This window comes from Balaenoptera physalus, assembly GCF_965194825.1.
Source record: "Balaenoptera physalus genome assembly, chromosome: 8".
In the NCBI taxonomy this organism is placed as follows: Eukaryota; Metazoa; Chordata; class Mammalia; order Artiodactyla; family Balaenopteridae; genus Balaenoptera; species Balaenoptera physalus.
In genome coordinates this window covers 2,267,943-2,294,083 of record NC_138887.1, presented here as the reverse complement: position 1 = coordinate 2,294,083, position 26,141 = coordinate 2,267,943, and the positions used below count along the sequence as shown (strand labels likewise).

Below are 26,141 nucleotides of genomic sequence, written 5' to 3'. Positions count from 1 at the left end.
TTTTATTATTGCACTATTTCTATTGGACATAAAATATGACTGCACTGCACTTTCTGGGACGATCGAGGTATTTTCTAGGGCCATTTGGAACATTGACAGTTTTCTGCTGCAGTGCTGAGTTGACAGCTGAGCCCTGCTGTAAGGGTGGACCGCACGGGCTGTACCGAACCTGTGTTTCTGACACTTCCTCTCCAGAATGGACACCTTCAAGAAGATGCAGGGCAGGTGTACTCCTGGCCTTACTCCCAGGTGTCCTGACTCGGAAGGTTGGGTAGGAGACAGAAACGTGCCTCTGTACCAGGCCCAGCATGACTCGGTGCAGCTGCCACCAGGAAGGAGAATTCCAGAAGCTGCCCAGAGAACCAGGTGTGCTTTCTGCCTGCTCTTAGCAACGTGTCCTGGGGAATCACTTAACACACCTGTGAAAGGATGCTGCTGGCTCAGAGCAATGGATTTCACCCCATCCTTTCATCAGAGTCCGCTGTGGGGCTTTGAACCTGCATATCTTCAGGCCCCTCATAACCCTACAGAATTAAAACCTCTGACTTGGCAATAAAAACGTTTGCCCGTAGACCAGCACAGGTGGACGAGACAGTCCCCAACTTACCATGAGCCCCGGGAATTCAGGGTCCACGCACCTGCTGCGTTTTCATCCCTCCCAAGCCACCAGGGACTTTTTAGCTTCTAAGGCAGTGGTCTTGGTAGAATGTGGTGGGAAAGACTGGGAAGTACATTCAAAAAGGCCTGAGCTGTCCCGTGGGGCACCCAGTGAGCACACGGCCAGCATACCCGGGAAGGATGTGGTGGACTCTGGCCCTGGGAGGACTTGGGTGCCTCTGGCACGTGGTGGAGGTGGTGCAGCCCCCGCTGTGCCCTTTCCCTGCACCCCACATGCCAGCCCGATCGCCGCCCAGGTGGGCTTGTTCAGATGTACACGGCCGGTCCTGGCACGGCCAGGCCTGGCCCCCCATCTCTTGATTCTCTGACTGGGGTTCCTCTGGCGCCCTCCGGCCACTCTCTTTGTACTGAGTCACTCCAGAGCCCAGCAATGGCCTTCATCACATTGCACGGAATCCACGGCTGGGTCTGTGGTCAGGTAACTGGGCAAAGACAGGACTTCTCGAAAGACTGAGCTGTGCTCTGTCCCACCTGCCCACCGGTGCACCCAGCAGGAACCTCTTCTGGCCTCTACCCACCCCTCTCCTCCTTTGCCAAACCAGGCCACTAACACCACATCCGTCCCCCTCCTAGGTGAGGCTCAAAAAGACAATGCGAGTGGTTAAGAATCCTCCTGCCAATGCAGGGGACACGGGTTCGAGCCCTGGTTCAGGAAGATCCCACATGCTGCAGAGCAGCTAAGCCTGTGCACCGCAACTACTGAGCCTGCGCTCTAGAGCCCACATGCCACAACTACTGAGCCCATGTGCCACAACTACTGAAGCCCACGCGCCTAGAGCCCATGCTCCGCAACAAGAGAAGCCACCGCAAGAAGAAGCCTGTGCACCACAACGAAGAGTAGCCCCTGCTCGCCGCAACTAGAGAAAGCCCACGCACGGTAACAAAGACCTAACACAGACAAAAATAACAAATTTGAAAAAAAAAAAAAAAAAGACAATGCGATAGGGAATTCCCTGGCGGTCTAGTGGTTAGGACTCAGCGCTGTCACTGCCGGGCCCAGGCTCGATCCCTGATCCGGGAACTAATATCCTGCAAGATCCTGCAAGCCACACAGCTCAGGAAAAAAAAAAAAAAAAAAAAAAAGACAACGCGATGAAACCCACTGATAAGCATTAGCTTAATTATAATTAGAGCAGCTGAACTGGTGGCTTTGTCTCCTATCAGCCAAGCTGACTGGCCCCCACAGAGGGCTCCACCACGGCCCTCGGGTCCCGCCGGCACGCCAGCCCTGGCCCCCTCCCAGGCCCAGTCCTGGTCACTCCCGAGCTACAAATAATACAGTAAACGGAATCCCAGAATTCACAGAAGAGTGCAAATAGCTAAGGAACATATGAGCATCAATTTTTAAGTGAAATGAACAACAAATACAGGAATAGCTGCTTCCTCCAGCTTGTGTGGTCACTGTTGAATTCTCACCTGCACATATTTTACAAATCTCGATCTCCTTTATTTCTCTAGAGAGAGCGTATGATCCTTAGTGGCATCTGCCGTCTTTGATCGTAACCTACGGTAAGAAACGCTGTCATCTTGCGGCCCAGCGCACATACGCCCATACATCATCAAAACAGAAATTTCAGGAAGCACGATTCCTCTTGTTAGGTGCAATGGCCCCTCTTTCCTAGTCTATTCTTTTCTGTTCTGTTTGCTTTCCTTTTTAAAACTGCTGGTCACGAGATCTCTAAACTGGTTTCATGACCCAGCGACAGGTTGATCCCAGTGATTTGAAAAACATATGAATTGGAGAAGAACTGGGTTGGAGGTATGACACCCCCGATTTCAGACCTCCTCTGAAGCGGCAGTAACCAAGGCCGAGTGGAATTGATGAAAGCAGAGAGAAATGGATCAGTGAACAGAGTGGAGAGGCCAGAAACAGACCCACACAAATAGAGTCAACTCTCTCTGACAAAGGAGCAAAGGCAACACAACGGAGCAGAGACAGTCTTTCCAACAAACGGTGCTGAAACAACTGACATCCACATGCAAGAGACAAATCTAGACACAGACCTCACACCTGCACAAAAACTAACTCAAAATGGATCACAGACCTGAACGTAAATGCAAAACTATAAAAACCCCGGAATATGACACAGGAGACAATCTAGATGAATAGAGGGTTTGGTGATGACTTCTTAGCTACAACACCAAAGGCACGATCCACAGAAGAAAAAATAAGCTGGACTTCATTAAAATTTCAAAATACCACTCTGCAAATAGTATGGAATTGACATTCTCATCTGCTCCCAAGCAAAGTGGCTTTTCAAAGAAAATTGGATTCCGAGGACATTTCTCCTCTGCAGATCCGGTCACAGGGCAGGCCTAAGCAGGTGTGTGCCTCATGGCTTTTCACCCCCGACTTCACCGGACTCTCCGGGGCCCCGCTTTGCTCCAGTCTCCACAAAGTAGGAATACTGAAGTCCCTACACCTGTCTCCAGACCAGATGTTGTGGCTTTGACACTGTAGAGAGTTGCTCAGTGTAACCGAGACGTACAACTCACTGGGAGAGGAAGAGGCTTGCTAAGACCCATGGGGTGGGGCAGCTTCACTGGCTCTGCCCACCAGACAGACCCTGCTCCTCCTCCCCAGGGAGGCCACTGACATCGCTAGAAGGGGTTCTTTAACTCCAAGCTGCATTCAGTTGAAAATGTGTTCTTTTGAAAAGCTCGAGTCCACATGGTATAGTGAAAAGTACCTAGAACTTCCACTCTTGCATCAATGAGCCTCCAACGCAGACCTGCAGACGCAGGACTTGGTTAAGTGGCCTCGGCTGACGCCATCCACGATCCGTCGCTTCTGTGCACACAGCCGCGGGGTCTGGTGACTCTGCCCGCAGCCGTCCCCGGGCACCAGAGCTTGCCGTGTCAGAGTGAGGGGTGTGAGGGGGAATTACCAGCCCTCTCAGGTGGACACCCCCCATCCCAGCTCCCAAAGTCCTGCCACAGGGTCCCTGCCCACCAGGCCACCAGGGGGGTAACTGGCTTGGAAACAAGCCTGGTACTGCCTAACAAAATAACAACTAACGAAATAAACAACTGGCGCGTGAGTCTTTGTCTCAGGGGCAGCTCTGGGGGAACCCAAACTAAGACGAGGACATGACCAGAGTTAGACGGTGGGGTTGTAGACAGGAAAACTCACTTCCTAAGAGGTCAGCTCCCCACAGCTTAACTCTGCATCAGTGTGCTTGCAACCCAGACCTCAGTAGAATTTTTGAATGTAGGAACAAATGATTTTAAAGTTCCTCTTGAAAGAGAAACATGCGGAAGCAGCAAGGATTTTTATTAAAAGAAAACTGATAAGGGAACCCTTGCCCTTCCAAGTACCCCAATGCATTAGAAAGTGATCAAAGTTTACAGTTTGCTGTACACCTGAAACTAACCCAACATTGTAAATCAATTTTACTTCAATAAGAAAATTAAAAATAACAAAAATATTTAAAAAAAAAAAAGAAAGAGATAAAGTTTAAATGCTGTAGCCCAGGCACAGAAATGAAAGAACAATTCCACAGGACCACAACAAGCTCAAGAAACAGAAATATTTTTCAAAGATAATGTTGGAAGAGCTAGCTTACTCTATGGGGAAAAAAATTAGAACTTTACCCTAAAATAAATTTCAGATGGAGGAAAGCTCTAAAGGTAAATATCTCAAAGTATAAAATGCTAAAAGGAAATAGAAGTAAATGTGTATACATTTTGAGTAGAGGATAGTTTCCTAAATTCCCCAGAGATGATCTCTTCTCTGTAGGTTTCTCAAGATTTCCTCGACCTTTATCACCATTAGAAATTAATATTTAACCAGCATATGTGGCTGAAAAAGCTAGGCCTCGTGGGTCTGAAGTGGCAAGGAGAGTGCAGGGCTACAGCCCGACTCCTCAGCTGCCCTCCCACGTTCTCCTCAATCCACAGAGCTGGCAAATCTCAGAAAGGAGCCGAGACCCAGCGGGGCCCGAGTTCCCAGCAAGTAAGTCCTGGCTTTCTACTTAATCGATTACGATTGTTGGAAACGGCACCCCCTGGACCTTGACTCTGCTGCCCCAGTGCCGGCTGTTGGCGTAAAGGTCAACTCGCTTGGAGACTGGGGAAAACAGGGTCTATCTACATGGCGTCTGTGGGGCTACAGGCGCCACGCTGTGGGGAGGGATGTCGGTGCTCACAGGTGGTCACACTCACCCATGTGTGATAAGGTGGGGGCGGGGGACCATCTCAGGACCACCACCAACACAGCAAACACAGGACACGCGTGCGGATTCCTCTGCTCTCTACCACTTGCCGCCCACGTGGTGGGGGCCTCTGAGCCTCTGTTTCTTCCTCTCTAAAATGGGGATTTTAAGAGTACCCACCTTGTCAGGTTCTGGTGAGCCCCGACTCTCATAATATATGGAAAATACCCGGCACATGGGAGATGCTGAATAAATATTAACTCTTCCCTTACCTTCTTAACATCTGTGACTCTGCCAAGGCTCTCCCTTCATGACATGTGGTGTAGTCTCCCCACAGGTAAATTCAGAGTCTACCTGTGCAGTGGGATTTGAGAGAATGAAAGGATCTCCCCTGCCAATTTAGCAGGCTCATTACAATCCCATCAGAAGACACAATTCTTGAGAAGGGACCTTTGCTTCTCCATCAGGCTGGAGTTAAAACAATAACTTTTGGTTGTTTGCTGTGTGTTGGGATTCACATGCTTGGTCTCTAATTGTATCCTCATCTCACAAGGGAGAAAACTGAGACAAAGGAGGTGAGGAGGTGAGGAAGGTGGTCCAAGACCTCACAGCTCGTGACCACGGAGTTAGAACTCGGATCGTTCTTACTGTACCAGCTGGCGCTTTCTGCCCTGCCATTCTGGGAAAGTGGTGCCTATTTAAAGCACTTACCATGTCCCCGGCCCTGCAGTGAGCACCACGGGAAGGGTTAATCAGAGCCCCTTGGAGATCAGGGAGCAGGATCTGGAGGGACCAGACAGGAGATGCAGGGCAGTTGATGGGGTTGAGGGCGGGGATGGAGAGGGTGGGAATTGGGAAATGTCACGGCACAGCTGGGAGGTGGAAAGTGCAGGGCTGCACACAGGGTGGGGGGCTCTGGGCTTCCGAGGTGGGTGAGGGCACAGAGGGCGTGGTCTTCTAGGGAAGCCTCCCGACGCTCCGCCTGGGGGGTCCGGTGGTCAGTTCTGAGGGCCTCTCAGCAGAACAGGCAAGCCCCTCATGGCCTTCTGCCCTGAGGACCTCGGATGGCTCTTGGTGAGCCGAGCGACCCAGTGTGATGGGGCCAGATGACAGGTCTGGAAGAGTTCATCCCTGAATGAAGGTGTGGGACAGAGATGCCCCAGAGAACTGTCACTCTGCATGTCCTCAGAGTGGATTTATGACATTTGAAACCAGGAAAATGTTGGTGCTGCTGAAAATTTAAATCATGACTTCCAGACTTCTAAAAATTCCTAAATAATGTGCAAAGAAATAGAGCCCTGAGCTTCACTGCACTCCCAGCCTCCAACAGCTGAGGGAGAACAGGGGTGATTCACACTGTAACAAGGGCACTAACAAGTAATCTGTTACGTAACATTACTTTATAAGATGATAAAAGTTTCAGTCCACCACGAAGCAATACAGTTCTAAACACGTACAGACCTAACAGAAAAGCCTTAAATGTATAAAGCAAACCTTGGCACGGCTATGGGGAGAAATTGGCAAATTCACCACCATAATAAAAGATTTCAACATATCTTCAGCAATGGCAGTAAGATGGGCGATAGAGCAAGCTAACAGAAACATTAGTGAAGATTTAAAACATTTCAAGAAGTGACAATCTCGGTTTATTGGACGTATATGGAACCCTCCACCTAGTAATTAGAAAATACACTTTCTTCTCAAGAGCACATGAAATGTTTATAAAAATTCAAGATGTAGCAGGCTGTAATGCAAGTCTCAATGTCAGTCAGAGAACTGCTATAATACTAGCTGCTCTCTGACCACAATTCAATTCAATTAATTAAATTATAATTCAAGAAAAAGATGAGTAAAAATTGCTATATGTGTCTGGAAATTTTTGGAAAGGTACTACACAACTCATGAATCAAATTAAAAATGTAATAGAAGTTAAATAATAGAAAAAAATGATAATGAAATATACTAATTTAAAAACTTGAACTATGTATTGAAAGAAGTACATAGAAGAAAGCAAATAGTTTTAAATGCTTATATTAGAAAGTAAAAATGGCCAAAAAGTAATGAGACAATCACTCAACTAAAGATGTTAGAAAAAGAACAACAGGATAAAGATCACTGAATGCAGGCAATAATAAAGACAAAGAGGATAAATTAGTGAAAAAGAAAATAAAGGTAGATGAGGGAGGATCAACGAAGCCCAAGGGCTTTTTTTTTTTTTTAAGACTAATAAAATAGACACACTTCTGGCAATATTAACTAAAGACAAAAAGAGAGAGGAATAGGTAAAAAAATATGGTAATAAAAGGGGATATAATTATAGATCTAACAAACTAAAAAGGTAATGAGTATATCATAAAAAAACATTCTTGTCATTAAATCTAAACAAATTGATGAAATAATATCAAATTGGGTTCCAGGAGAAATAGAAATCTTAAATAGTCCTATAGTAATAAAAAATTGATTTGTTAACAATATTCCTTCAAAAATGAAAGGAAGGGACAAATGATTTTATGTATGATTTCTTATACTTTTTTAGTGACTGGACAATTCCAAATTTCAAAATTATATGACTGTTTCAGAGAATCAAAAAAGAAGAAATTACCCTCAGAGCAGTCTATGATACCATAGAATCTGACACTAAAACCAGAGAAAAAATTCTATGCAAAATGTTAATACACCATAGTTTTATCCCAAGAATAAAAGGATACTTGAAAATTAGAAAATTTAATGTGATTCATCACATTAACAGTTCAGAGGAGGAAAACCATAAGATTTTCTCTTTTGATGAAGAAAATCTTTCGACAAAATTGAACATCTATTTATTATACAAATAGGAATAGAAGAAACTTTTTAATAAAGAATACCCAATAAAACCCTGTTGTGAATAGTGAGTGTTGGAAGATTCCTTCTACAGTCAATGAGATGAGACTTTCACTACCTCCATCACCACTGTCCCAGAGGCCCTAGAACAGTGCCGGACACGTACAGAATTTTAAATGCTAAGTTTTCTAGCAGCCACGTTAACAAAATCAAAAATACATGTGCACTACAATAGCCTATGTTATGTAATACAACAAAGTAAAATGTAGTCCCGCACTCAAATTGTGTAATGGAGAAAATTTCCACACTGCTTCAGTTTTTAGATTTAAATTTAAATTATTAAATAACATTAACTGACGTATTCATTTCCTCAGTAGCACTGGCTGCATTTCAAGGGCTCAATAGTCAGATGTGGTTCATGGCTCTGATGCTAGACAGCACAGTCCTAGACAGTGCAATAAGGCAAGAAAAATGAATAAGTAAAGGGACTAGAAAGAACAACATTTTCACAATTCACTAAGGATACTACTGTTCACATTGAAATCCACCTGAATTAACAGACAAGTTATTAAAAGTTCTAAGAGAATGTAGCTAGGTGGCCAGAAAAAAAGACCAAACCTACAAAATCCATTGCAATTTCATATGTTGGCAATAAACAGTTATCTTCTTTGATCACTAACAAGAAAAATCACTTTTTCACGTATTTATGAGACTCCTTTCCATTTCTGATAAATGCTTGTATTTCTACTGAATTATCTTTTTCTTATTGAAAAGGTCTTTTTATATTATAGAGCCTAACTCATAATTAGCAATATGCATTTCAAATCCCTTCCTCTACCCTGGAAGTTGTCTTTCTAGTTTCCACAGTTGGAAGAACAGATATTCTTAACAATAATGTAGTCAAATTTGTCAGTCTTTTATGGTTAGCTGATTAAGTGAATCATTTAAGAAATCCTTCCTCTCCACAGTAATAAAAATATACCTCTCTGTTGTCCTAAGAAGTTTGCCTTTCACAGTTAAGGATTTAATCTATCAGGAATTTATTTTTGTATATGGGGTGAGAAACAGATTCAAGATCATGTTTTTTCCAAGTAGCCAACCAGTTGTTCTAGCACCATTTAGTAGTTTATTCTTTCTCACTCGTTCTGTGATTCCACATATGTCCATTTTCCAAATCTTTCGTGGGATTTTTTTCTGGGCTATTCTGTTGGATCGGCCAGATGTCTATCCTTGCATCAAAACTGTTACACTTTTACAGCTTCATCTGTCTCGATAAGTATAGAGCAAGACTGCCATATTCTTTCTCAAGCATATGCTGGTCATTCTCAGACTTTTGCTTCTCCGTTCATATTTTAGAGTCAAATATCTATGTGGGATTTTGATTAAAATACTACTGAATCTGTTCATCAGTTTGAGGAAAATGGAAATGTTTATGACACTGGGTGTTCTTTATCTATGACTGGGCATTTATTCAGGTCTTCTTTAATGTCCTCCCATGAGCTTTTATAAGTCTCTTCATACAAGTCTTGCAGACCTTGTGTAAGATTTTCTTAGGTCCATTCCTGGTATCCTGTTCCCAAGTCAGAGCTTGTCAGTGTCCCTGGGATGGGGAAGCAGCTGCCCACAGTCACACAGCAGGTCCGGGAGGCAGGTCCAAGCCGGAATCTGCAGGCTGATGTCTCAGCCCTGTGCCGCATCTTCAGACCACTTCACATCTCCCCGTTTCTACCTCCGGATAAATCTCAAATCTATCCGTTCTCTCCCCTGCAATTTGCTCTCCAAGCAACAGCTGGTGTGACTTTTAAGCCTTCAGGCACATCAGTGCTCTGCCCCAGACCCTTCAAGGACTGTATGTCACCCCAAGGGCAGTCGGGTCCTGAGCTGCGGGCTCCCCTCTGGGCTGCTCCCTCTTCACAGGCTTGGCTTGGCAGCCCTGGCCACAACTGGCCACTGTGGCTTTCTCTCTGCTTATTCTTTCACCGTCTGCCTCCGACCCTGGATGCCACACAGCAAGCTCACCCGGCAGTGCCAGCATGGGGCCCCGCTGGCCTGGTGAGGGACTCCCTGCCCAGCCATGTGCTAGCTGTGTGACCTTGGGCAAATTTCCTAGCCTCCCTGGGCCTGCGTTTCCTCATCTGTAAACTGCGGATGATGATAATCTACCTTGTGATGAGAGTTGTGAGGGTTTGAGTGACCCTGTGGTAAAAATGCCTGAAGAAGAACCTTTATAAATGCTAATTATTATTACAGTCACTCTTTATGACGGGAAGTTCCATTGTTTTCTCACAGCCCCTCTCGCAGAGTTCCATCATCACACCTCTAGCCCCTCTGCACAGCCTCCACGAAAGATGCAGGGTTCACCTAGGGTCTGCGCTGGGCCGGGCGCTGTGCTGGGTCAGGGGCCCCGCGCCAAGGGCACCGCGTCCAAAGCCCGCTGGAGCCCTGCGCAGGCACAGCGCCCGGCCCAGCTCCGGCCATCCCTGCAACCTCGCCCCCTCCCTCCCCGGCCTCTCGTCCAGCAGAGCGGTGCTGGGGGGTGAGCGGTCCTCTGCGGCTCCCGGCGACGTGGTTCGGGGCTCGGTCCGGCCCCGCACGAAAGTGCCTGATCCCCGCGCCAGCCTGCGGTCGTCGCTGGGTGGAGGGAGGGAGGAGCGGCGCGGGGCGCGCCGGGGTCCCCGCAGACCCCGCCCACCTGTCGCGGCGGCCTCGGCTTCTGCCAGCTCCACAGATGCTTCAAAGGGCAGGTGCTCCTTTGAAGAGAGGCTGCTTCCTTAAAGCCAGGGGGGAATGGCTTTCCGTGGGAAGTTCCCAGCTCCTGGCTGTGCCACAGGCCCCGAAACTGTGTTGTGTGTCTGTGTGTGCCTTGTGTGTACGTGTACGTTGACGATGGTGTGTGCACCTGTGCATGTGCACATGGCTGTGTGCGTGGGTGTGTGCATGTGCGTATGGCATGTGTGTGTGTGCCCTGTGTGGTGTGTGTGTGTGTATGTGTGTCCAGGGTGAGTGTGGGTGTTGGGAGCGGGGGACTCTGCGTGCCCTGCTGGCCTCGGGGGGCTCCCCTCAGCCCCCCTTTCCAGGCTCTGAGCCACCTTAACTGAGGAAGGAGCACTGCCGCATAAGGCCCGGGTCAGCCCGCCCAGCGAGGTGGGTGAGAAGGGAAGCCCAAGTCCAGGTTTGAGGAGATCTGTGTTTTGAATGCTGGTCGGCTTCAGGGCTAGAAGAACAGGCCTCTGAATCGGGTGAACCTCGTTTCAAATCCTTGCCCGCCTCTGCTTCTATCTCTGCCTGGGCTCGTGGGCTTGGCACTCGGAGCCTCCTGCGGTCAGGTCAGCCTCCTGCGCGGCACAGCAGGTCCCAGTGGCCCCGAGCAGGTACGCGTACGACGTTCGTGGCCCAGCGCTGGCACAGAGCGAGTCTCCTCGCTTGCCTTGCCCAGGCCAGCCCTTCTTCAGCCCTTGAAAGAGCCTGGAGCCTTCCGCTTAGCCGAGGTTACCTGGAGAGACCCCAGGAGAACTGGCCCCAGCCTGGGTGCGGCACGGGGCGCTGGGACACAGAGCCCCTTTCCCTTGTCTTCCAGGCCCGCAGCCCCTGCAGGCTCCACCGTCTCTGGGCCCTGCTCTGCCCGGCCGACCCTCGCGTCCTGTGGAGGATGGGAGCAGGAAGGCGGGGGTGGGACGTGCTGCCGGGTAAATAAGCAGAGCAAGCCGCTCTGATTGGCTTTGGGGAGGAGGACACTCTGTCTACATAAATGGCAATCGCAGCCTCTGTGCCTTTTAACTGTCACCGAGGAGGAGAGAGAGAGACAGACAGAGAAGGAGCACCTCGGGCTGCCTGTGAGTACCGTTCTTTGTCCTCAGAGCCTGGGGGCCCAGACTCATGGGGGAAGCCAGCTCCTGGTGGCAGCGCCCCTCCGGTGTGGGGACTTTGGGGACAGGAGGTTCACCTGTTGATTGCAGCTGGGTGGGTCTCCTCAGGCCAGCTGGGGGGGGCGAGCATCCAGCGGTGTGCAGGTATGGCACACTGGAGGAACTTTCTGAGAAAAGAGGTGTCAACCTAAATCACCTGCTTTTGTGTGTGTCGTGTCTAAGTAACAAGTCAGGTAAAGAATCAGAAACTTCTGAGGGTTTTTTAGCCCATGATCTCTGAGCCATAATAGCAACATAACAGAGCGAGTGGAAATTCTTTTCCAGGCTGGTTCATGGTGCATCTGGAGCCCACAGAGGCCGGGAGATGGTGGGGGTGGGGGAAGAAGATGGACCCCTCTGGTCCTCTGCCGTGAAGGACATCCTCCCACACGATGCTTGGAAAAATCAATTGGGTCTGATGTTTATGAAGGCTGAGCACACAGTAGGTGGTCACTAATGGGACCTATATTATTAATAAGCAAGTAAACTGCAGGTGGGAAAGTGGGAGAGGGGTCCATCTGCCCCGAGTATGTTGTTTTCTCCAGTTTCCAAGGGAAATTCAAGCAGGTGGCTTGGATTTCCCCCTTCATCCTATTTCTCTGAAAGGCTCCAAGACTTGGGTCTTTACAGTTGGTTTCTCATTTAAATCAGCAATATTTTCCTTCTGAGACAGAACCAAAACAAAGGGGACAGTTGCGGCATAAAAACTGGCCAGGGCAGTGGTCACCCTGGAACAGTTAACACGTAGGCAAGATGAGGAGCATCTGGGTGTATCTGAAAGAGAAAAAAATCATGACGTTCACAGCAGGCTTTTCTGCCTCTCCTGGGCCCATGGCAGGTGGGCTGCTGCACAACGCCCGTTTGCTTAAAATAATGAAAATAAGAGAAAACCCATTTAAACCTCCACAGATTCAACTAAATAGCTGGGGGGTTTATTTATATATTTCGCCCTCTTCAAGCTGTTGTTTATTCTGAAGGTTTTACCCTGTTAACTCTCCATCTGAGTCCGGTGGTAGGTTTGGGGAGAGATCCCAGGAAAATTAGAGTCCCTCAATATTTTTAAAGAGTGGTCCCGAGGTTTCTCTGGGTCTCGTCGACATTTCTGGAGGGGGATGCTTGGGGCATACAGGGGCAGCGAGTTGGCACACGGCCTCCGCGGAAAAGCTCAAATCCCCCTGCATTCTCCGAGTGGCTAGGCTCCCTGTAAGCGAGGGGCGTGGGGGACGCCAGGCCAAAGGGAAGTGGTCCGGTCTTCTGAGTGCACAGACCCACGTGTGAAACCGTTCATGGGCTATGTGGCTTAGGCCAGCCCCTGCTTCCCTGAGCCCGTCTCCTCATCTCTAGAGTGGGGATAATGTCACTTCTTTGCAGAGCGGCTGTGAAGACAGAGAGAACAGAGATGACGGGTTACCCCAGGCCCTGTGGACGGTCACCACCCGACATTCGTCAGGGTTTGGAGGAACTGGGGGAACAGCACGGCTCCTGGGTTGTTCAGCTGCTGCCTGTTTCCGTTTGCGTGGGGACCGGCCCGGCGGGGGGGGCCTGGTGCCCGCACCTGGAGCGTCCTCTTCTGGGTGTGGTGATCAGGTGGGACCCCGACCACGCTCTGGGTGCCAGGCACTGCCTCCCCAGCCCAGGTGGGGGTCCTGGGGTCTGTGGGCTCTGACCCCTTGGGCCATGTGAGGGCACAGGTGGCAGGCAGCCCGGGTGTGCATGGATGCCCAGGGTTAGGGAGAGGCTGGCTTCAGAGTCAGAAATGCCAGCACCGCTGTTTGCATTACTGGTTCCCTGGCCTCCGTTGGGGCACCAGCCCCTCAGAGCCTTGGTGAAACAGCAGTAATAATACTGGCAGGGGTGGCGAGAGTGTTAAGGGCATAAGGCATACGGCAAGCTTAGCAGGAGGTCAGGCGACACTGATTCATTTGGTTTCTTGGACCGGATGTGGCCACCAAGGTCCAAGTGTCCTCAGGATTTGGCTTGGGGGAAGCCTCAGATGCAGGCTTCTTAGCCATGCGGGTGACAGGCCTGCAGCCATGCCCAAGGGGTAAGCGTTCACCGTGAATCCAGGAGTCGGTATTTACTGCTGACCTGACTGCTGAAGAAAAGCGGAGACTCCCCAAAGCATGTGCTAGAGATGTTGCCTAGATGCACAGCGGCAGGTGTCCTGTGTTTACTCTCGCTGCGTCATGTGTGTCGTAGTCACGGGGCATCCCGGCTGTCGGGGAAAGAAGCAACCAACTAGGACATCATTTAATAGTCTCAAGTCTATAGGAAAGGCAGATGGTTGTGACCTTTTATCAACAATTAATGTGACCTCAATGAGAGAAAGGGGGGAAAGGATTGAGGAAAAGAAAGAGGAAAAAAAGTAAGGGGGAGGAGGTCTAGTCTGACACCAAATTAAAATGGAAACAGAGGAGGAAAGTTCAAATTAAAATTACTTCTCATTCTTATGTAAATGTTTTAGGAGCGCAAACATGAGTGAAAATGATAAAAGTGATAAAATTTTAAGCTTAAATTGAAACTGTGAGTGAATGATAAAAGCTAGCAGAGAGGGGCTGTTTGTCATGCCTACCCAGCCTGATGGTAGGTGACATTTTTGTATCATTCTGGTTTTTCTGGAAAGAAATTTGACAACATGCAAAAGAACTGTGAAACTCACACCTCTGGATTCCATTGGGGACTTAGTATATTTGAGGGACAAGGTCAATAGGGGGATAAAGTGACAAGCTCCGTGATGCGTAGCACACGGCCACTTTCCCCTCGGCAGCACTGTTCGCAACAGCCAATGGCCCTCAATCCATGCGGGAGGTGACACTGCGAAATTGGCAGGTATTGATAAGGGTACACATGTGCACGATATTAACGTAATTATGCACAGTGTAATCAGGCTTATGGGGAGAATAAGCGAAAAGAGGCTACCGAATGATACACATAGCCTGATACCAGCTGTTGGAATGGTCTGAGCTCAGGGGTAAATTGGAATAATATCAACTAGTTTAATGTCACTGATATTTATCAACTTTTGAAATTGCTTAAGTTGTGAATTTTTCAGCCAGCTTTATAATCCATCACAATCCGTTTGCAGGGATGTAAGTGGAAATAGTAGTATCTTCCCATGAGAGTAAAATTGAAAATCACGGTATAAATTTCTTCATGGCTCCATCCCATAGAGAACTGTTGGCCAGGAAAATACTGAGATGGCGATTGTTTATTAATCAGGGACCGGATCGGAAACAGACGCAAAGTTCCTCTCACATCAGAGGAGCAAGGCTTTCCCCTTGAAGTTTGATCTGGGTCCAGGGTGGGCCTCCACCCTCCCCATCCCCCGCTTCTCTCCCACTGCCCTGGTGCTCCGTCTGAACTCATGATGATCCGACCTGCTTCTTTCCTAACATCAGGATCCATAAATGCCAGACACAGACGGCTTTACGGTCCTGAGTGGCTCCTGCCTGCAGCATCTCGCTGCCCTGTTACAAGGGGCTAAACCGAGACTCCAGAGGCCACGGAGTCAGCCGACAGCAGCCCAGCCTCTTGCAGCAGAGCCAGGGCTCGAGCCCGTTCGCTCTGACCTTAACCCCTGTTCTTTCCAGGCTGCTGGGAGGAAGGGCACTGGCTGAGGATTGCAGTGTGGAAGAATCTCGTTTTGAAAGCGTAGCAGGGAACCTCTGTAATCCAGACCCAGTTGGCCGGAGAGGAGGTGCCTCCTGGGTGTCCAACCCTGACCAGGGAAAACCCAGTGCCTGTCTGCTCAGGCTTCTGTGGGGTTTCCCCTCCGACAGCAAACTCCCTAGAGATGCTGCCATGGCATAGACCACGAACCACATAAGTGATTTTGTATCCTGTTTAGAATTCTCTATAGTACTTAGTGTTACGGTCATTTTACCAATAGAAGATGGAGGCTTGGAAGTCAACTGGCCTGGCCACGGGCACACCTCACGAAATGTTGCGAGCTCCTTGTCTACCTAGTTACCATTTGTCAGGAGTGCGGTCAGGAGCAAGGGAGGCGCCCATGGAGGTTGCCTTGCCCCTCATGGCCTCTAGGAAATCTGCATCTGGGAAATCATTCCTGGAAGCTCAGGGAGAAACTTGTTTTTCAAGTTTCTAATCTGGAGGGTGAATCATACTTTTTTTTCAGGAAACCCCAAAGCTGTTGGAGATGCACTGCACCTGTGTTTGAGTCCAGTGCATTCAGGACGTGGCAGGTCGGAGGTCAGAGCGCTGGGTCCTGCTTCTCTGAGCCTCAGCCTTTTTCCTGATAAGGTTGTTATGAAGATTAATTAGAGCATATGCAAAGAGTTGACATAGCATTTGGTGCGTGTAAGTTAATATAAATGTTGACCATTTAAAGAAAAATTGTATTGAGCTATAGTTGATTTACAATGTTGTATTAATTTCTGCTGTACAGCAAAGTGACTCAGTTATACACATATATACATTCTTTTTAAAAAATATTCTTTTCCAGTATGGTTTATTACAGGATATTGACTATAGTTCCCTGTGCCGTACAGTAGGCCCTGGTGTTTATCCATTCTGTATATAATAGTTTGTACCTGCTAATCCCAAACTCCCAGTCCATCCCTCCCACACCTCCCTCCCCCTTGGCAACCACAAGTCTGTTCTCTATGTCTGTGAGTCTGTTTCTGTTTCATAGATAAGTTTATTTGTATCGTTTTTTTAAGATTCCACATACAAGTGATACTGAAATGGAACAGGACCCTAGGGTCCTTGCCCCATGTCCTCAGCCTGACTTTTGTCTGGGGAAAAACTTTAGCCAAAGAAGAAGTTTAATCAGAGAAGTGAGAAAATGCAGAAACAGAGGAGAACAAAGGAGACCAAATCATAATAGTTTAGTCATTAAGCATAGTCAAGGATTTTTAGTTCCTCCTTAAGGGCTAAAAGGGCTATATACAATTCTGAGTCATGTCCTGTGAGCTGTCTTATAGAGACTGAAACCTCCACCAGGTGGAAGAAGTTAACTACGTGATGACCAGGCTGTAGCCATGACATTAGCTGCCACAATTCCGAGAACTGGCCTCAAAGAAATGAAAACAAACCGACCCTGGAACTGAAGATTAACTGTACCTAAAACAGTCAAGATGACGCTGGTCAGACCACTGATGACCAATTTCAAGATGCCTGTCAGAGCGGACTGTGCTGTTTCTGCACATAGCCCGCTCCCTCAACCTATAAAAGCTCTTGCCCACTGGTTGTAGGAGGGAGGGAGTCAGCCTTTGGACAGGTGTCCACCATTCCCCCTGCCAGCCCCCCGGTTGCTGGCATCCAAAATAAAGCAAACTTTGCTTTCCACTAACCTGGCCTCTTTATTGGCTTTTGAGTGGTGAGCAGCTGGACCCCACTTTCAGTTACAATATCATATGATATTTCTCTTTCTCTGTGTGACTTACTTCACTTAGTATGATAATATCTAGGTCCATCCATGATGCTGCAAATGACATTATTTCATTCTTTTTCATGGCTGAGTAGTATTCCATTGTATCTATGTACCACATCTTCTTTATCCTTTCATCTGTCGACGGACACTTAGGTTATTTCCATGTCTTGGATATTGATATTGTAAATAGTGCTGCTATGAACATAGGGGTACATGTATCTTTTCGAATTAGAGATGTGTCTGGATATATGCCCAGGAGTGGGATTGCTGGATCATAGGGTAGCTCTATTTTTAGTTTTCTGAGGAACCTCCATATTGTTCTCCATAGTGGCTGCAGCAATTTACATTCCCACCAACAGTATAGGAGGGCTCCCTTTTCTCCACACCCTCTCCAGCATTTATTATTCGTAATGCTGACCATTTTTTAAACCAGTGAGAGAGCCTGTATTTCAACGAGAACACCCCAGTTTAGGTAAAGCAATTATATGAGTGGAAGAAAGTGGTGAGGGTGGGTGCGCGTGTGCATGCACGTGTGTTCTACGAGGTACTGGGCTAACGACTGCAGTGACAAGTGAGAGAACCTTGGCTTAAGGGACAGACTGCTTGGCAGGACACATGGGCTCTGACTCAGCTCTGCCACCACTGGCTTCACACCTGGGAAGAGCCTAAACACATCTTCCTCCTGTAAAATGAGGGTAGCCATAGTGCAGACGTAATAACGCACGCAGTGAGTTAGGGTAGCCCGTTTGGGTCTCTATTCCTATCTCTCCCTGCCCCACCCTCAGACCCCCACAGGCTGTGTTTCCCCGGCTCCCAGGACACCTGGATCCTGGTAGCCTTTTGCCAACGGGAGGCTCTGGTGGGAGGTTGAAGGGCAGAGGTATCTAGGTATCCACCTCCTTTGTGATGCTGGCTGTCTCCTCTGCGGTGCCAGCTCCTTCTGGGCAAGCCTGACCAAGTTGCAGCTTTGCACAAATGACCCGGGTGCCCCTGTCCCTAAGGCTCCTAAATACCTCGCTGTTAACTAGAGTCTTAAGAGGGACAAAAGATCTTAGAGGGGTGGGGGTTTTTTTGTTTTGTTTTGTTTTGAGGCAAGTTAACAGACTGCCATCCTTATTGTTAGAAAACTTTCATTGTTAGAAACTTCCTGACCATCCCGGTTAGAAATATTTCTCCTGTTGGGTTTATTTACCCACTTTGTGCCCACAGAGAAGATGTTCATCAAGAAACCAGTCGATTCAGGGGGAAAATCAGCCAATTTACTTTTGCACCTAAATTGATACTTATGTGCTTGAGGTTAAAAAAAGAGACAAGGCCTCACAGTCCCAGAGGGAGAAGTGTTTTTTGAAACATAAATTATGGTTTATTTTTCCTGGAATAGTGTAAAAAGAAAATGTAAACACTTTTCTTTTTAACCAGATAGAGAAGGAAAACCAGGAAATGTTGAGTGAAGGGCCCAATGTCCCAGGGTTTGAAACAAGACCAGCGCTTGTCTGTACCGATAGGCAGGACCATGGACAGACACAAAGCATCTTGGTCCTGGTCCTCTGTGCCCCCAGAGGGGTGGCCTCACTCAGACCCTCGTACCTTGGGCGTGGCTGGCCCCGTGTTGGTGTGCAGTCACCACACAAGCTCCGCGCCGAGGCCGTGGGCACCAGTCCCACCCACCTCCACTGCCAGGGGAGCGTCAGCTGGAGCCTGGGCTGGGTTCTTGCCAAACACCTGTGGCAAAGGTAGGGTTCCAGGGGTCCAGAGAGGGGGATATTTCCAGCCAGGACCACAGGGACTGCTGGGGCCAGAGCAGAGGGAAGCCCAAACCCAAGATGAGCTTCTGGGGCCAAGACTGGGGAAACCGAGTCAGTTCTGAGCCCGCAGGGTTAGAGGCTCGGCATGAACTGAACGCCAGAGGCCCGGGGTGGGGCGGGGGGGGGGGGTGGTGGGTCAGGATTCCCTGGGGAAGGGGCCCATTGTTTTTGAGCCGTGGTTGTCCCCTGTGGCCTTTTTGTGGCATGTGATGGGCTGTTGGCTTAAAGGTAGAGAGTAGGATCTAATATACCATATGTCAGAAACAAAATGTTCCGAAGACAAAAAGATTTTCCGTTCATTTGCTGGTTCATGCGCTCATTCATTGATTCATTCCTCATTCAGCAAACATTCATAGTGCTAACTGTGGCCCAGGGTCTGATTGGTCCTGAGAAAGCAAAATAAAGAGTTGAAGACTCTGCTTGGAGAAGCCAACAGTTAGCAAAGGATGTCAGTGGAATGATAAAGTACAAAAATGAATGACCCCCCAGGTCAGCCAGGAGGTCCAAGGGCCTGCAGTGGGGTTCATACCTCCCCGAGCAGGTGGGGTTCACCAGGCACTTGCATGTCCCACAGGGGCTGCACGTAAAGTACCGGGGCTACAGCTGCTGGCGGGCGCTACGATCAGATTATGTCAACAGGCGCCGTTTCAAGGCCTGGAAAGACATCAGTCATAACCTTTATCAGCATCTACATCTTTCAGCCAATATTTGCCCAGCTTGGGGGCATGAAATATCAAACAGCTCCAAAATGAACACAAGATTCTCTGTGGCTTTGCACCAAAAGCCTTCTGGAAAGGTCTTTGTGGGAAAGGATTGGCAAATAAATGACAGAATGATTCGAAAATAATAATTAGGTCTTATCTTACAATTTGGTAGTATTTCTTTGGGGGGGCAAGTTGGCGTGTCTGTCTGTTTTTTTTTTTCACGAGGCATCCCGTTTTGGCCATTGTACTCTTGCATTCCCATTAGAAGGAAGCAGCTGATACTCCAGGAACCCAAGCATCTTTCTTAATTTTTGCATAGCTCCTCCCCTGAGGCTTCAGCTTGTGCAGTGCAGGTGCCGTGAATATTTACTCTAAAAGGCATTTTAAATAGTCATACACGAGGAACAAATCACAAAGAAACAGCTCCTGAGATGTGACTGCATAAAAATTAAAATTCTTACAGGTTGGAATAAAATTAAAAGCAGAACTAGGTCAAATAAAAATGAGGAAAATGTCTGCAAAATATATCACACACCTAGGGTGCAAGTATTTATTATATTAGAGCTCTTGCAGTTAAATAAGAAAACATCTAACACCCTAGCAGAAAAGAAGGCAATGAACAAGCAATTCATAAAAAAAGAAATACAAAGAAGTGTGAGAAAACTATTTGACTTCATTAATCAAAGTAAAATGAAATCATGAATGCCTGCCAGACTGGCAAATCTTAAAATGTATCTCAAACCCTAGTATAACACTAGGGTTCTCTCACACTCCCTGTGGAAGAGTAATTTGGTAAAAATATGTTCTGGGGACAAGTTTGGCCATATAATCTTAACACGCTAAAATATATATCTCTATAATAATTTGTTCTAAAGAAATTATAAGATAAATGCTTTTTAAAGAAAATTTTAACACAAAATAAAGTGTGCAAAAATAAAAGTATGAGGTTGTATATTTCAGTGCTTTATAGAAAATCTAACAACTAACATGTGTTGAACGCTTATTTTGTGCCTCAACTCCTTAGCTGTTCCCACGTACTTACCTAATTATCACAAAAAAAGAATTATTTGAGGTAGAACTTTATGATGGTGTTTATTTTCAGTTGAGGAAAATGAGGGTTTTACTCCAGTGGCATCCATGTCAGGCTGTGCAGAGTCTTTCAGTTCTTGATCATGAGGGGTTGGCCATTGGGCTACACCAACTCTTCCCACTAACATAGGTGAGAACCGGAAATGATGTAAATGTTCAAAAGTAGTGATGCACATCCTGAACATAGCACATTCACCCTGTGAGACACCACGCAATCGGGAAAAATCATGCAATAGAAAAGTATTTATCAACGTGGGAAATGTACTCGTAATTGCTTTGTGAAAAAAACAAGCTAGCCAAAAGATCTGCCATTTGATGCGGTTTTGGTTGAATTAGAATCAAGTCAACTAAAAATACTTCAATTTGAGGTAAGACCCAGTTTCACTCTATGTGTGACATTTGACATAATCAGGGTCATTCCAAATGAAAAATTAATTTAGAAGCCTGCAGACCCAGGGAATTATAAACCTGAAGCTATATGTATAAAGCTTCATGGCTTTGCACTAAGAGCCTTTGGAAAATCTGGGCATGATATTTTGAATGATAAGCTTCCTTGGCCTGCAGCTTATGAAACAGGAAGGTGCAATGGAAACTCAGAGACTCACTTTGGTTTTTTTCATGCTGTTATTTTAGCATTCGCTGTTGCTATGATTTAGAAGTGTATCCTATATTGTATCCAGTCCCTGTCACTCGTGCATTCACTACCCCCAAACAATAGTATGGAAATGGGGGTTTGGTCCAGTCACTGAACTTGAGGAAACCTGGAAGCTTCCATGGGATGACTTCCATGCTGTTCATGGAGAACATCTAAACAAAGAACATCGGAGAGAATTCTGAGAGAGGAAACATACTGTCAAGCTGATTCCCTTTGACGAAGACTCCCTCCTTGGTCAAACCCAGTCAGGCTCCAATGAACCCTCTTCCTGAGTAGGTCCCCACTTCAGTGAGTTGAGCCCAGCTGTAACAGAGAATCATGCTAAGTCGGTTTCTCAAGGAAGCCTCTACCCTTGGGATACAGTCCAGCTCATCTTCCTCCACCCGGACACCCAGCCAAGCTGCTCTTAGTAATGTCCCATCTGTTCCCTAACCCTACCTGTCGGCTATACATCCCCACTGGCCCTTGTGATACTGGGAGACAGTCTCCCTCCCCTATTGCAATAGTCTTGAATAAAACCTGTCTTGGTGTGTTTAACATTAAAATTGTCAAAAAAAAAAAAAAAAACAAAGCAAAGCAAAGAAAATAAAAGAAAAAGCAAAGCAAAGCAAAGTAGTACAGACAGTGAGAAGCAATGGAAGACGTATTGAGAACATGATATCAAGATCAGGGTCTATGCTAATTACAGTGGAGGTAGAATCACCCCCCAGCACTGACTCCCATAGGAAAATTACTCTTGATTTATGAAGTTTTGAACTATGGGAGGAATTCAGAAATGCATCCCTGGCTTAGCACACAATTGTCTCATAAATATAAGAAACAATCTGGAAGGACGTGTGCCAGAATTTTGAGTGGTGGGATTCTTGATGAATATTTTTCTGTGTGTTGTCCAAGTTTCCTGTTTTGAAAATACAGTCTATGCTTATTATTCACAGATTTTCTGTAGGCAGGTGTCACTCTTTGCTAGAATTCATTCGTAATCCCCACATCAGTACTCGTGGTGCTTTCGTGATCACTCATGGGTGAAACATTTGAGTTGCCCAAATGCACTTGTTCCCAGCAGAATCTAACAAGGCAATGCTCTGCCTAGTTGTTTCAACAAGCAGGTCTATTTAGTGCCACATTTTTGTGTTATTCTTGGTTATTTGACTATTTAAAATGGCCCCCAAATATAGTGCTAATATAGTGCTGAAGTGCCTTCTAGGGGTCCTACATGCAAGAAGGCTGCAATGTGCCTTAGGGAGAAATCACGTGTGTCTGATAAGCTTCATTCATGAGTCAGAGAGCTGTTGGCCAGGAGTCCGAAGTTCATGAGTCAGTGCATATTAAATAAAGTGTCTTTAACAAGACATACATAAAAAAGCTTATGTATTGATTGGTTGACAAAAATGTGACCAGAAACACACAGGAATGTAACTTTGCATTTCCCCTGGGAAAGGTCCAGTGTTTGCTAATTCATGGAGACTTTATGGACTGTTACTACCACAGAGGACCAGGATCACCTGTACATTGTTATGTGATGGGGAAAGAAAGCACGATTTTTGAAAAGCAGGTTGTATGCAGGGGTGCAGTTCCATCTGGTGATGGAGTCAAGATAACAGAAGAAGACTCACTGATGGGGGTTATGCTGCCCGGGCTCTGATCTGAGTGCTGTACTCACGCCGCGTGACTGCCTTCATAGCTTCTGGAGAGATCAGCACTGTCATATGCTTTTCTCAGATAAAGAGAGAGGCTCAGAGAGTCTCTGTCCCACAGCTAGTAAAGAGCAAGGCAGGACTTGGACCAAGGCTTGTTATTAAAGTTGGGATGGACCATAGAAATTAATGTGTGCCCTGGTCCATTTCACGGACACAGGTAGAAAAAAACGAGACATGGCATTGTCTTCAGCTGCGTAGCTGGTGAATAGCAGAATAAGCACTTTGCTGCAGTCTCCAAATCCAGGGTCAGTTCTACCCCATCCAGACAAGGAGGGAAAGTGCTGCTGATTTGGGGTCTGGCAGACTCCAGGGTGTTTGGGTCTCCACCCAGGCAGCCCCAGCTGTCAGCTTGCTTGGAACTGCCCCACTCCAAGTGAGACCTCATCATGTTTACAAACTGGTTTCTTTTCTCTTTGTGCAGGTTTTGCCTCTGAGGAAGCCCGGTCACCATGAATGCACATGAGTTCCGCAGGAGAGGGAAGGAGATGGTGGATTACGTGGCTGACTACTTGGAAGGCGTCGAGGGGCGCCAGGTGTACCCCGACGTGGAGCCTGGCTACCTGCGGCCCCTGCTCCCCACCGCTGCCCCCCAGGAGCCAGAAACATTTGAGGACATCATTAAGGACGTCGAGAAGATCATCATGCCAGGGGTAAGCCCGTATCCAAGATCGGAAAACAGGAGGGCTAGTGCTAATTTAATGTTGATACTTACTGGGTGCCAGGCAATTCATATGAATTATTTCACATAATCCTCACAACCATTTCCTTGGATAGAAACTTTTTTATTTCTATTTTATAACTGAGGCAACTGAAGCCCAGAGAGGTTGGGTGATCGGCCTAAGGTCACACAGCTAGTAAGTGATGGAGCCAGGATTACAACCCAGATCGTGTGGGCTCCAAAGGCAGTGCTTTCCCCCCAGCCCCACAGTTTGTCACCGAACCAACTTGGGTCCACTCACCCACATGCAGTAAAGCCGATCTACTGACACCAGGTTGTGGTGAAGGAAAGTGCAGCGTTTACTGCAGGTGCCAAGCAAGGAGTCCTGGACAGCTAATGCTCAAAAACCCCGAGCTCCCCGATGGGTTTCAGCAGAGCATTTTTAAGGCCAGGTGAGGGAGGGGAGTCCTGGGTTAAGTCATCAGCTGGTGCACAGTTCTCTGATTGGTTGATGGTGAGGTAATGGGGCAGGGTTACAGGTTTAACAGTATCAATCCTCAGGCGCCAGTAGGTCTGGGGGCTATGTGCTCATGGTCATCAGGTAGTTAATTTTTTCCATTTGGTGAGGGTTTTAGCATCGGTAAAACAACTCAGGAAATATGTGCATCAGATACTGTTATCTGGGTACTTCAGAGAGGAGCCACAGCAGAGGACATGGGGGAGGGGTCTGTCCCCCCGGGAAGGCCCCATGGGGTCCTGCTCTCTTACAAGGTAAGTCCCCTGCCCTGAGACCCTGGTAGGTGAGGGAGTCGTCACATGACTGTTGAGGAAATGAACCCCTGGAGGCTGGTTTCAAGTAAGTTAATTGCTCCAAATAAAGCACACTCTTACTATTTTGTGTACAGCAGAGGGGAGATCACACGTGTGGAAGAAATATTTCCTTTATCTTATTTGAGAGTGGGCTGCGTGCTGCTGCGTCCTCTTTGAGGCCAGTGCGCCTCGGTGTGGGGTGTGCCAGGGGCCGCAGACAGGAGTGGGGAGGACCCAGGACAGTTGTCCCCCCGAGAGTCACTTGGAGGGGAGCAGACAGCTCCAGTTCAAAGGAAACTCCACTGCGGCTTCATGCTTGCGCGGTGAGATGTTCCCTGCCCAGGACTCGCCTAAAAGCACGTTCACTGCTGTGGCAGGAGGGGTCCCAGACCCTCAGCCTCACCTCTCATCTGCAGTCAGGACCCCGGGGCCTGGGATCTCAGGACCCGGGGCTCAGGGTGCAGAGCCCCTGCCCACGGGGCGCTGGGCCTCCGGCCTCAGCTCCCTGATAGGTCCCTCAAGCCCAGGGCGCCTCCCCTCCCTCGTCCTCCCTGGAGTTCCCGTGACATTTGTGCTTTGAGCGGAGCACAGGATTCCGGTTCTCACCTGCCGGGAGGTTGTCTGTGCAAACACGAGAAGCCGCGCAGCATCAAATCCCTCCCAGGAGGGTGGTTAAATGTCAGGCCCCGGGCTGTCCTGGCTCTTCTGCAGCTGCAAACACCACCACTAGCGTCTCGGACGGCGCGTCCACTTCTCACGGGGCTGAGGCTGGGCGTCCCAGGTCAGGGTTCCTGCAGATTCCCCTCCTGGGGGCTTCTCATCCTGGCCTCTCCTCCCTGCGGGGGTGAGGTTAGGGGGGCCCACCCTCACCATCTCATTCTGCCCATCACCTCCCAAAGGCCCCAGCCCCGGGGACATCGCACAGGGTTAGGGCTTCAACACAGGAATTTGGGGACACACACTACAGACCGTGACGGGGGGCGCAGGGAGACTGTGGAACCCGGAAGCTTTGCTCCATTAGCAGGGAAGGGATTGTACGGGAGAGCGAAGGGGCAGCAGTAAGGCGGCTAAAGAAACCTCAAAAATCAGGCCTCTTTTTTTTTTTTTTTTTTTTTTTTTTGATATAGACTATTTTTTGGAGTACTTTCAGGAAAAACAATCTCGTAACAGGAAGAGATGGGACCTCAGGGGCAGCCCCCTCACTGACACGTGCTCCTGGCCAGGATTTAAAGCAGGGTTGTTCTGAGAGACTTGGTTGGCCATGGCAAACCCAGCGCCCTGGGTCCCCTGCCCGCGGGGCCGGCCTCCCTGGCCCCGAGTGACCGCCATGTCCCGTACAGGTGACCCACTGGCACAGCCCGTACTTCTTCGCCTACTTCCCCACGGCCAGCTCGTACCCGGCCATGCTCGCGGACATGCTGTGTGGGGCTATCGGCTGCATCGGCTTCTCCTGGGTGAGTGTCGGCAGGGGCGCCCTGGGGGTCCTGCACGGGGACGTGGAGCCAGGACTCAGCCGGCGAGCAGGTGGCGGTGCCCCCGCAGGAGGGAGGTGGGCTCAGCCCTGGAGGGGGGGGCCTCATGAGGGCATTCGGGGAAACAGAGGCGGAGTGATGTCCACATGCAAAAGCCAGTTCTGCACAGCGGTGTGTTTAGAGGTACTTGGCTTGCATTCAAGCCGCAGCCACGGCCCTGGAGCTTCTGCAGCCCCAGTATGTCTCCCAAGCAAAACAGGGATCTCTGTACAATCTGCAGTTTGAGAAACACTTCTGCCCTT

At 48.2% G+C, this 26,141-nt stretch overlaps 1 protein-coding gene across 2 annotated transcripts in view; it reads left to right on the top strand.

Annotated features, from left to right (window-relative positions):
- Positions 1-3,565: 3,565 nt before the first annotated feature.
- The window catches only part of DDC (dopa decarboxylase), an 82,701-nt gene continuing 60,125 nt past the window's right edge, over positions 3,566-26,141 (top strand). The window contains exons 1-3 of one of the 2 annotated variants that reach the window (XM_082473267.1): positions 3,566-4,633; positions 23,321-23,549; positions 25,708-25,821. In XM_082473267.1, coding sequence (XP_082329393.1) covers positions 23,349-23,549; positions 25,708-25,821 — 315 coding nt within the window. In that variant the 5' untranslated portion in view covers positions 3,566-4,633; positions 23,321-23,348. Of the gene's footprint in view, positions 4,634-11,345; positions 11,486-23,320; positions 23,550-25,707; positions 25,822-26,141 lie in introns of those variants that run through there. The other variant, XM_082473268.1, reaches the window with a different exon arrangement.